The 12829-nt window shown below is 44.2% G+C and overlaps 1 protein-coding gene across 1 annotated transcript; it reads right to left on the minus strand.

Annotated features, from left to right (window-relative positions):
* Nucleotides 1-363: 363 nt before the first annotated feature.
* Nucleotides 364-705, minus strand: LOC141022635 (uncharacterized). The gene has a single exon (XM_073498900.1). The coding sequence runs from the start codon at nucleotides 703-705 to the stop codon at nucleotides 364-366; it is 342 nt and encodes a 113-aa protein (XP_073355001.1).
* Nucleotides 706-12829: the final 12124 nt, after the last annotated feature.

The following is a 12829-nucleotide window of genomic DNA, read 5'->3' on the forward strand; positions in this document are numbered from 1 at the left end:
CGGAGTCCTGCCTAGCCTGCTACGGCCCGGGTTCCCGGAGTCTTGTTAGCCCAGAGCTACAGCCCGGATTCGCACGCTGCTGACCGACATGCTCGATGTTGATTCATGTATGCCTGTACCCGTAAGTTAGTGCCACTTTGGGTTCACGACTAGTCATGTCGGCCCGGGTTCTCTATCATATGGATGCTAGCGACACTATCATATACGTGAGCCAAAAGATGCAAACGGTCCCGGGCCATGGTAAGGCGACACCCGTGGGAATACCGTGCGTGAGGCCGCAAAGTGATATGAGGTGTTACCGGCTAGATCGATGTGACTTGGAATCGGGGTCCTGACAGTTGGCGACCTCCAGATTGACGCGCTCTAGCCTTTTTTGTCGCCGTCGATGGAGAAGCCTGCAAAGGTGTACCTGGGGTCAGCGAGTAAGTTGTCGAAGACAGTGCACCTTTCAGCGACGCTCAGTTGGAAGAGCAGCACCGGGTGTTTCTTACCGATGGAGAGTTGGCAGAGGGCGGGTTTCTGCGACGCTTCAGGCTCGTTGTTGTACTCGAGATCAATGCCGACGATCTTGTGGTGCTGGAGGCTGAGGTGGCGCTCGTACTGCGCGAGGCTGATCGCCACCTGCTTCTTGTCGTTGGTGTGGATGACGTGCAACTTGGTGTTGCCGTGGGCCTCCACGTCCTTGTACTCATCGGCGAACGCCATGGCCGGTAGTATGGCTTGGTGTTTTGCGTGGAGATGGATGTGATGGAGCGATTTGGTGGCAGCGCAATGGATACTTGTGTTGTTGTGGATGAGAAGGCCTATGGCAGGGGTCTGAATTTAAGGGGAGGGCGCGGGGTGGGATGGCCTCATCAAATGAACTGCATGATCTCGCTGACGATGCGGTTTGTGCAGATCGTGGGTTGGTGTTGCGTCTGTGATCGTGGGCTTGTGGCGATGGAATCGCTCCGATTGGGTGGTTGTATGCGAACGTGGTGTTTTTTAAAGTGGTTTTTTTATTTTTGACCAGTAGATTTTTTTTAACCACCACTATTTGTGCGAACGGGCATTTTGTCACGTTTATATGTATCCTGCGTGATAATGAAACTGCATTAGTTAGAGTTCTGCACTGCATCGTGTGCAATGGAGAACTGCATGTTGTCTACAGGTGCTTACTTCACATTATTTTTTGCGTGTCCTTGCTGCAGCCAATGAATAAAGTACAATGTATTCCGCAATTTTACGAGTTTTTCGCTGTGTTCTATACCATGTATTTATTCATGTAGGTAATCCGGAACTGGATTGCTAAACCGTACTGCTTCCTGTAGCGAAATGCACTGCATTTTTCTAGTGCTGCGTATTGCATCTATTTTTTTGCCTGCACTTACTGCAGTCCCTGTACGGGAGGGGTTGGGGGGGGCCCATTTTTTTGGGTGGCACTTATTTGAATGTAGACTTTTTCTTTTCGGATGCCTTTTCTTAACATGCGTGTTGTTTTTGATTTTAAATTTTTTTATGAACTGTGTTTATTTTATTTTTGTTTTACCGATTGAACTTCATTGTTCTTCATAGAGAACTGCATCATGTGCGTTTTGATGTGGTCTTTCTTATTTTAGCCGGGCCGTTTTTGGGCCGGCCCGTTTTATGTTGCCTTTTGCCACACGCGGGCCTCCTACGTGTCCGTTCCAGGAGATCCCACCACTCCGCTGACAGGGAGAGAGACCGAGAACAATCCCCTCTCCTCTCTTGCAGTTCCTCCCTCGAGCAAAACCGCCGTCGCCCGCAGCAACCGCCGTCGCCCGAGGAACCGCCGCCCTCAAGAGGTTCTTATTCCTGCATTCCGCGTCGTCGTCCGCTCCGCGAGCCCTTGCCGCTGCGCTCCCGCAGCCCTTTCCTGTCCGTTGCCGTCGCCGCACCCTCCCCCCTCCCCGCTGTCTCCGCCGCCGCTGGCGCCGCACCTTTTTTGTGGTACGTTCCGCTTGTTCTCTGTCTTGATCATCCCCTCGTCTTGTTTTGTTATTCTCGTAGTTGCTGTTGCTGTTTTTGCTTGTGTAATTTTTCCATAGGCAGCCGATTTTATCTCGATTTTGGAGTCGATACTCGTGTGTAGCAAGGTGGATCTAGGGTTTCGTGAGATTTTTGCCGCTTTTGTTGCTTATATCTGTCACTTCGTCATTGTGCTGCTGGCAAATGCCATGTCTTCGCCGAGCAGAGTGGGAGGAGGAGTTCAGGGTATGTGGAGTGCTTATTTTAGGCTTTTGTTTATTTTGTTTGATGTTTATCTAGTTTACTAAATCATCCTGCATATTAGTTTATGCTCTGTTAGTTGTCAGCGTTCGTTTGCATTATTTTGTCACGTGATGTTTTGTAATTTCTATTTCTGGTTCTTTTTGAATCAAGTAGGTGATTGTGGTTCTCACAATGATACACCAATTGGCTCTCGTTGTCCTGGTGGTAAGGATCATGGTGTGAGGGAGGACATCAATTGAATTCGCCGATTGAAACTTCTCCCATAAGTGTGGCCCCTCCTTCTGGTATGTGATTGATTTGTTTATTTTGTGTATGCTGGTTACTTTGATGTTGTACCAATTGGTGTTGCCTTGCTGTATCTAGTCCGGCATTTTGTTGGGAAGAAACATGAAGTTTGTGTATGCAGCACTGTATTTATTTTGTATATGTGAACTCCACTATATGTATGTGTGAACTGCATTGTTGTTTTATTCAAGTTTTTTGTGCAATGCATTAATTTTTATTTTTAGCTTATGGTTGGAGCACTACATTTTATATGTCTAAGTGTACTGCATTTGTTCTTTTTGTGAAGTTTTTAACGACCATAGTCAAACTTCATTTTGATGCAGTGTCTGTTTTCCATGCTGGGGCGCCTGGGTTTGAGGAGGTTACTCAATTGATTGACCATTATTTTGCAGAGGGTAATGTTGGTGTGAGCTTTGACCAGAGACGTCCCGTTTTGTCTGAGACACAGTCGCAGTCTGTTGATGGTACAGAGGAAGTTACACATGATTGGATGGTCTTGGAATAGCTTCATGAATATGAGTTGAAGCAAAGCAAGAAGAATTTGAGGTTTGAAAGTGACTCAAAAGAGTTTGCGGAGAAGGAGAAGCAGAGGAGAACTGCAGATGGTGCCAAGGGTGCCAAATTTGCCAAGGTGAAGAAGCCTTCTTTGCAGAAGAAGAGGCTGAGTACTGTTGCTGAGGAAGGTGGTACACCTCGGCGGAGTCCACGTGTTGCTGGCATGAAGAAGAATCTTGGCAAGAGAACTGCTGAAGCTGGTGGAAAGGATGATCCTCAGTGCAAGCGACTACATGTCACTGAAGGTTCCAACTCTGATGATGATGACTTTGTGCTTGCTGATTTTGTGAGGGATGTTCATAGTGGTAGACACAAAGACTGTGGTTCATCTAAGAGTCTACCCAAGCGTGCCCGTGATGATGTCGATGAAGATGTTTGTGGTGACTCTGGCGAGGAGGTGGATGTTGTTCCAAAGGTTTGTTGAAGCGGACTGCATTTGTTTTCTTCATTGTTATTCTATCTGTGTTTTCTCTATCTCTTTTTTTACGGCTAGTCTTCTAATGTGGATTGCATTTCCCTTTACACAGAGGAAGAAGTCTAGTAAGAGCAATGTAGCTGAAGATGATGCTGAGGGAGATGATTCTCGATTTAACAAGACCGTACGTTTGTCGCTTCCCACTGTTTGCAAGGCTGCTGCCTTGTTGAAAGAGGCACACTGTAGTCGTGTTCGGGATGCTGGATTTGGTGTTGTCTTTGAACTGACAGTAAAGAAAAATGTGTCGCGCATTCTTATGTGCTATCTGATGGGAGTGATTGACCCTGCCACCATGATAATGGACTTTGGGAATGGCAGGGTTCTTCGAATCAATCGTGATGCAGTTCATCACATTTTTGATTTACCCATGGGACGTCACACTGCACCCATGCCTGCTGCCAGCAGCCATGATGACTCGTTGAGTGCCCTCAAGGATGAGCTTGGCTTTGACCGTTCAAAAAGTATAGGTGTCAAGGACTTGCTTGAGAAGTTGAAGGTGTTGGTGGAGGAAGATGATCATGTGACTGTTGATCTTGCTGTGAAGTTGTTCTTCCTGATACTCTACCAGAATTTGCTGTGCCCCGGGCCTGCAGTTCGTTTGGGTAGAGTTGCTGCAGTGGTAGAGAACATGGATTATGCTGCTATGGCTCAGATGGACTTTTGCCAGCTTGTTGTTGATGAGTTGCAGGCAGCTGTGGTGAGGTGGCAAACAGAAGGCAGCAAGCAGAATTGTGCAGAGGGTTGTGCCATTGTCCCCCTAATTATGTATCTTGACTGCTTGAAGCTTCACAAATTTTCAGTCATGCACACGTTGACGCCACGTGCGTCATACCTGACGACCAAGGACCTGATGAAGTTATACAATGAGGATGTGCTTGTGAAGGGAAATATTTACTTGGAAACTTACAAATTTGGGAAGCTGCCGGTTAGTGCATCTGAGTTTTTAATATCAGTTTTTTTAAAAGGTGCAACCATTATAAATCTGAACTTTTCTAGTACTCACATGTGTACTTGTCTTTGCCTCTTGTCTTTTTTTTTGCAGTGGAAAGCGTCAGGTGATATTGCGTACAACCGTCCTGTTGCAGTTGTATGCGGCAGCTCTGATGCGGGACCTAGCACTCATGCTAGGTTTTATGAGCCTATATGTAGCCAGCTTCCTGCCTGTGATGATGAGGTGCCGCGTACTCGTGGTTTCATGGATCGACAGATGTTTGATAATAGAAGCTCTTCTAAATAGACATTTGTTGGCGGCAAAAAACACGAGGAGATTGATGAGCTTCTTCTGAAGGTTTTGAAGTTGACTGAAGATTTGCCAACCTCTGGTGACAGGTTGAGGACAGTTGCTGGTTTTTTCCCTGTTGGCCATGGCCCACGAGATGAAGATATTGTTGCTGCTCACAATTTTGATTGTGGCATGATTGAAAGCCTGAAGATTGCAGTGACGAATGTTCGGTCTTCCTATGCTCAATTGAGACATACACAGGAGGAAAAATGCGGTCGGTATGAGAAGGATGCTGGGCATATTTTGGATGAAATGAACCGTCAGGACGCTGGGATTGGCGCTGATAATGTATGCTCTAGGTTTTTTTGTTGCTTTGAACCTCTTTTGTGTATTATGTGGACTGCTCCTCACTATTTTTGTTTTTTGTGATAGGTTGGAGTGGAATCTTTTGGTGTCCATGGAACTAGGGACGATGGAATTGGTCAGGTACAAGTACTTCTGGCATGTCTATTCTGCCATGTGTCCCTCTTCTTAAACTTGCATTTGTTGCTTTCCATTTTTATTGTATTTTTTGTGTACTTCACGGTTGTAAAGTGTGTACTGCTTGTGCATAGTTGAATTTTTTTATTTTTTTGTCGTTACCATCTTATTTTCGTTTTTGGTTTGTTCTATGCCCGTAGACTGGTGTTGCTGCTTGTGATGTGCACGAAGAGTCCTATGTTGGCTCTGGGAAGGATGAGGTCTTGGCTGATGCATCGTCCCCTCCGGATGTTGTAGCTGATAAAGTATAGTTGTATTACTTGTTCTGTTAGTGTGTTGTAATCTAATTTTTTTGTTGTTGTTATAAACTTGATGTACGCTGTTATGCTCAGTCATATGCATTTTCATTTACATATGTTAGCTGCAATAGTTTTACATGTGTGAGCTTCAGTCTTTGACAGAAGTGAACTGCATTCCATTTCGCATGCGTGGTCCATAATGTATTAAATAAGTAAGCTTCAGTATTTAACATAACTGAACTGCAGCGTTTGACAAAGTGAACTGCAGTTCTTTTTTTACGTATATGTGTGTTGAAGTTGTAGTTGTTTTGATACACGTGGGTTGCAGTTGTTTGTTGTCTTAATTATTCCCACACTCATTTTTGTGTTATTGTGTGTTTTTAATCTTTCCACAGCCTGGTGAAGAAAACATGGAAGTTCACGTTGATCTGAATCAGGGCGGTTGTGCTGTTGATGGTGGTGGCAGTGTTGGTGCTTCTGCATCGGTTGCCGTCGACTGTGCAGACCCTTCTGTAGCCCATGAATCCCATGATGCTGTTTCCCCCAGCCGGCATGAAGATTCTAATTTTGGCATTGAAAAGCCGCTGGAGAATGTCGTCCCTGCTGTTAGTGTTGTTGCTTCCCGTGTTTGTCTGGCGGCCAACGATGTTCCTGAAGTATCAAGAGTGGAGCCTCATGTAGCTGAAGTATCTAAGGACGTTGCGGTTGACCAGACTGTTGTAAATCCAGAGAATGCTGATGTTGCTGCAGAAGGGCAGTCCAGTGATGTTGTGTTGGATTCGTCGCAACCTATCCAAGAAAATGTATTGGTCAGTTCTGAAGAACAACAACATGAAGACTCTGACACTAAAGGCAAGATTTTTGTTTCGAACAGTATAGTTGAAGTTTTTTCTCATTTCATTTTGTTTAATTACTATGGTATCTGTATTAGATGTTTAATGATAAGTGAAACTTGATCTTTTGTTTATGATTTTCAAAATAGCTAGCAAAATTTCCTTGGCTTAATATTTGAACTTCATTATTTGGATAAGTGAACTTCATCTTTTTATTACAGATGACGAACTTCCTGTTGTGACACCGTCGAGCATTGATCCAGCTCTTCTGAAAAGATACAATGAGTTGTACGCTTCTGTTACAAGGGTTCGGAAGGACAAGAAGAAGAAGTATGGTTTTTTAGAAATTGTTTTGTTCATATGTATTTTCTAATTTTGGGTTTTAGCCCTTTTTCTTGGTTGTTATTTTTTTTAGTATCTTATGTTTCAGTTTTTCATGAAAAATTCAGGGACATGATTGCTTTTAAAACTGAGATGGGTGATTTTACCATTGGCGAAGTTGGTCAATCCTTTTGGGATAAAGGGATGCTCACTACAAGACTTGTAGATCTTGGGGTTTCTTTGCTGGCAGATAAGTTTAAGGGATCTCCGACAATGGTTGTCCCGTACCATATTTGTGTAAGAATGCAGAAATTTTTGTTTTATTTTTTTGATTTTCTTTTCTGATTTCGTGCGACGACATGTTTTCTTGAGCACTATTTGATTTTTGGTTTTGAATTGGCAGACAAATATTTGGAATGGTAGTACTGTAGGCAGGAGTGTTAAAATGATGTTCTCTTCAAAAGCCGAGGAGCGTGTTGATAAAAAGGATATGGTGAGTAACGTTTTTATGTGTCGAATACTATATTTTGCGTGTTTGTTTTTATAGTGTTCTGTTTCTTCTTCTTATAATAATTTTATTTATTTATTCGTGCTTTGAACAGGTCCTTTTTGCAACTTTTGATCTGCCAGATATGAGGGATGGCGTTGGTCATTATTGTGTAGTTGCGTTAAATGTGAAAGAAAGGCGGTTTGAATTTCTTGACTCGCTCAATAAACCTGGCAGCCCTGATGTGATCAGGGTTTTTAGGAGGATGGTTAAAAATATCAAGCTTGCACGGAAAGAAGGAAGCTCAAGTTCTGATGAGCCGCTAAATCTTCCTACACTTGATGGATTTGTGTTGAAACATGTCATTGTCCCAATGCAGCCAAATGGGTGTGTTCCATACAGCCCCTCTTCTCCATACTGCTCAAGTTTTTTTATTTCATTTTGTGAAACTGATGTTTTGTATTCTTTTATTGCAGGCATGATTGTGGATTCTATATGTTTCAATTCTTGCAGACTTGGGATGGTGTTCGAGTTGCTCAGTTTGGGGTGGAGCACATTGGCTACATCAGAAAGGCCATGCTCTATAGTTGGCTCACATCAAGAAAGTGTTCCCTTGATTTCACATCACTTTTAATTTTTGCAGATAAAGGTTGTTTTAGTGAACTTCTTTATCCTTCCTTTATTTATTTTTTGTGTATTGCTTGCTTCCGGCTCTTACGGGCTTTTTTTACTAGTTTGTTTAGTTAAGTTCGTGATTTAGAATTGATGTGTATATTTTTTTGTTGTGTTGGTGAGATGCATTTTATTTTTTGGGCAAGTGAGCTACATTGTTCTTTATAAGTGGGCTGCATTGTTGTATAAAAGTGGGCTGCATTGTTGTATACATTTTTTGTTCTGCATTGCTGTAGACAAGTGGACTGCATTGTTGTAGACAATTGTGCTGCATTCTATTCTTTAGTGAACTGCATTTTTTTATTTTAATGAGATGTATTACATGTTTTTAGGTTTTGTATTTTGTGCTGAGTGTTTCCATGTTTTTTCTACATGGTTTTAGGTTTTGATGGGGGGCTTCATGAAGGCTGTACGTCACTGTTCGAGTCCCAGGGTTCTGAGGTGGTTATGGAGGATTGTGTCATTGAAATCTCTCTAGATAATTCTGGTTCTTTGGCTGGAGATGGTTTGAACACAGTTGTGGCGTCTGGACCTGATGGTGGAAGTGTTTCTCGACCTAGCTCTCCACGCGATGTATTTGATGTTGATGATGATGATTTTGTTATGCCGTGTCCTCGCGCCACTAGGGCTAGGAGTGCAGCAATTAATCGCCCTCCTGAGGATGACGTTGAAATATTTTCGAACAAGAGGGCAGGTGAGAGGGCTTTTGAGTTGAGATGCTCTATAGAGAAATTGAAGCCTCCGAGGTTCAAATATATTGATGAGGCGAGAAAATAAAGGATCTTGTTCTGAGCAAAGATTTTGTAACCAAATACCACGAGTAAGTTTTATGTGTGTGCGCTTAATCCTTTTTGTGTGTTTTGTTTTTAGTTTTATTTTTTATTGATCCCATATCTGTATGTTTACTGCAGGAATGCGTTCTTTATGGTGAATAGTCCTTTTGGTGATCTTGATACTTACACTGTTGACTATATATACAATACATTTGGCAAATGAGCTTTAATGGATTCGTATCTCATGAATTTTGTCATCAAGTACTGGAAGCAAGACCCTGAAATGGGTTTAGTTTATCATTCTGGTGAACGTGTGCTACTTTCACCCTTATTTATCACGGTAAACGTGTGCTGTCATTTTTTTCTATTGTACTGGTTTTTTATGTCCATGCCTGAATGCATTGTTTATTCCTTTTTTCATTTCCTTTTTTTGTTCTTTTTTCTTTGCAGTATGTTCTTCACATGGAAACCTTTGTGACGAAAGATGATGAAGGAAACCCTGTGTTGCCAGTTGTGCATAACACGTTTGTTTTATAAGATGCAGTTAACCAGTTCAAGGTTTTTGTGAGTGACGACGTAAACCTGTTGGATGCAAAACTGGCAAGTTCATTGTTTCCTGTCATTTATTTTTCTAGTTTGTTGCATTTCTTTTTATAGTTATTTTTTGGAACACTGGTCCTAGTGCTACGTGTCGAAATAACTTTTCATTTCATTTTTTGTTTTTTTGATGTGAACAGATTATGATGCCGCGCTCCAAGGATGGTCATTATTCGTTATACACGATGAACCGGCATCGCCAGACGTTTGATATCCATGACACTGGCCATCCTGATGTCACGACAAAGTGGCGCAGGACTGATTACCACTCAGATTGCACTGAAGTGGTATGTCATTTTTTCTTGCCAAGTGCAGAGCTTTTTTGTGTTTCTCCTACTGCATTTTTTTATAAACTGCACATGCAATGTTAGCACACATAGAACCACACTTGTTTATGTAGTGCACTGCAACATGTGCGTGACAGAACTGCATTTTTCGCAGGCCCCCCATAATCCTTGTAAAAAAGGAGATAAAAGTAAATGACCTCACGTGCATTTAAAAGAGGGACTGTCTAGATGTTGAGAACAATTTTTGTATTTTTTGGTTCGTCTGAATAGTAATTTGATGTGTGGTGTGTGTTAATGTTACATTGTGCTTCCTTTTTTTTGCCAGATGAGGAGGATGACTCAGTTGTTGAAGGCGATTTATGGTGAAAAAATGTATAAATCTAAGAACCACCCTGGCTGGGTTAAATTGGCAGAGAAGCCCTCTGTGACACCCCAAAATTTTGACCTTGTTTTATTTTTTTGCCAGGAAATAAAACTTTTCCATTTGTCTAGATTTACCCTTTTGATATTATGGGTTTTTACCTCAAGTAGAAACTTTCCAAAAGTATGATTGGATTTGTATACTCTCTCTATGAAACAATTCTTTATCAGTGGATTTAATTGCAAAAATTTTCCTTTCCCTGAGCTTTATTCTTTTAAAATGATTTTTCATGAAATTGGAGTCTCTGTTGCACTGCAACCATTTGACAAATGCATTTAAAATTTACACCAAAATTTGGGGATGTCATGTGATGTTTCCCCATCACTTTTATGCAAAAATATCTTTTGGTTATTGAAGATTTTGAGCTCTACATCAATTTTTCAAATCTGGTCCAGTAGGAATTTTTGCACCACAACCTATTTAAACATTTCTTTAAAAGTTCTTCCAAGTGTTTGGAGATGTCAGTAGATGCACATAATTCAACTTCATGCAAAAACCCTGTGATGTTCTTTGAAAAATTTGAGTGAATCAACCTCTTTTTCATTCTGGCCCAGTTTGGTGATTTGTACTGCAGCCCTATTTTATTTTGCTCTAGTGCCCATGAGCCTTTTCCTGCTTGTAGCCCTCCCTGCAAAACCCTTAAGTCCAGGAGAGTGGACCCATTGGAGGATTTTAAGTGCATACAATGAGACCTTTTTCTTTCTGTCCAAAACTGTAGTTTTGCAAAACTTGCACTAGCAAGTTTCTGGTTTTGCCCAAATGATCTTGCCATCATCACCTACAACTAGAGAGACCCTGATCTGGAGATTTTGCCACTCCAAGAGTTGCCTAGATGCACATGGCATTCTGTCGAACACTTGGTGTGCACAGTCAGTTTTGACATGAGTTTCTAGTTTGCATTATGATCTTGATCCTCTGACCCAGCAACCTTGTCCACTAAGCTCCCAGCTATCCCTATCTCTGTCCTGTTAATTGCCAGCCTCACTCTCGCACTCTAGGCTGCCCTGGCATTTCGTCGAGCACGTCCCGTGCGTGCTCTGGGCGCGCCCAGAGCGCACGTTTTGCACGCGCGCGCACCGAGTCGCCGCGTCCCACTGCCGCCCTCGCCGCGTCCCGCCCCTGGCCCTTACTCGCCTGCAGAGCCGCGCACTAACCTCGCCCACTCTCCACGCCACCCCTGGCGCCCTACAGCACTGCCGTCAGAGCTTTTGGCGGCACGCCGGCGTCGGCAGTGAGCCCCTGCCATGGACGGCGCCGCCCAAGCCACACCAGCGCGCCAACTGCCCCTGTGAACAGCTCGAGCTTATCCCGAAGCCCGTCGGCACGCGCTCGTCGCCGCCACGTCGCCCTGCGGCTACATAGCGACGGTCGCCGGCGTTCTTATCCACGGCCGCCGCGGGACCAGCCTCGAACGCCTATAAAAGGAGGCCCCGAGCCCCTCCGAGCGCTCAGGCGACCTCAAGCCTTCCCCCTAGAGCTCCCCAAGCAGTGGATTGACCGGAAGGGGCCATCTCCCCCACCTCCGGCCGGTTCGGCCGCCGCTGCCTTCCGGTGCCATTCGTCGCAGCCAGACACTCCCCCGCCCATCCAGCGCCACCACTCGCTTCCCCTTGTTCTTGCAGAGCTTCCCAATGCCTCAGCCTCGATCGGAAACCACCGGAGCCCAAAACCCACTTCACTCCCGTAGCCCCCTCCGCCGCGGAGCTCGCCGCCGGCGACTCCTCCCACCACCGCCGACCCAGCAACCACCGGGAAGACCGCCCCGGTCTGGCGGGTCCATCCCTACCCTCAGGTGCCCTCGAGGAGCCGCCGTTCGTCGACGGCGATCGCCGGAGTCCCGCCCCGTTCGGGCAGAGGAAGAGGGAGAGGGGGGAATAGTCAAACCTGACCAGTGGGCCCCCCCTGGACCCACTGTCAGCGACCCAGCCCCGCCGACGCGTGTTTTAAGTGGAGACGTATTTCGCAAAATACGTTTTCGCTGAACAGAAAGCGTAAGCCCCCTCGAAACGTTTCCTTTTTCTGTTTTATTTTAAAACAGAACTTTGACTCAGCTTTGACTGGCTATATCTTTTAAAATAAAACTCCAAATGAGTTGATTCTTTTTCCTACCTCTCTCAAATTTCATCTAGTTTATTTTAAGATTTATTTCAAAAATATTTGAGACAACTTTTTGTACTATTTTTGAAATATTTATTATTTGCATATTTTTTCAAAATAGGAAATGGAGAGAGAAGAAAAACTCTCAAAAAGTGCACCCCTTGCATACTCTTGAAGGCAAGCATTCTGAACCCTGGCCTAATATTTTTGGATGTTGTTGATGCGGTTACAACATCACCTTGACTTGGAGCATACGCTATTTTATGTGACGATAAAATCATACGCATGAGTGCATAATGGAGATTTTCTTTGCTGTTATAAATGGATATGCTGGTGATAGTGATCATCCTCGTAAGCTTCTCATGCATGCCGGAAGGAAGTCGGGAAAGTCGCGGTCTTGGGTAGACGCGAGCTTGTCCCTAGTTCCTCGTTGAGACGAGTATGCCCGGTATGGCATGGTGAGGCTTGATGAGTGGTGAGCTTACCTGTTAAGCGGAAATATTTTTGTTATGATAATCATGCAGAGAATACTTGAACCTCCTGAGTCGGCCGTAGATCGAGTCTTGTCCAGTAACCCCCATACTTGCTTTGTACTACCACTTGTCCCTGCCATAGGTAGGGTACGGTTCAGTAAGTTGTCAACCCCTTTCTAGCACACACCGTACAGAGAGGCCGTGATGAGGGTCCCATGGCCATGGATTAAAGCCAGTCATCCGGTCCGGGGGCATGGGTGTTTCGGTTGTAGCCGAAGGGGTAGCTCCCCTAGTTTGCGCGCGGTATAAATTTTGTGATC

This window comes from Aegilops tauschii, chromosome 5, assembly GCF_002575655.3.
Source record: "Aegilops tauschii subsp. strangulata cultivar AL8/78 chromosome 5, Aet v6.0, whole genome shotgun sequence".
Classification (NCBI taxonomy): domain Eukaryota; kingdom Viridiplantae; phylum Streptophyta; class Magnoliopsida; order Poales; family Poaceae; genus Aegilops; species Aegilops tauschii.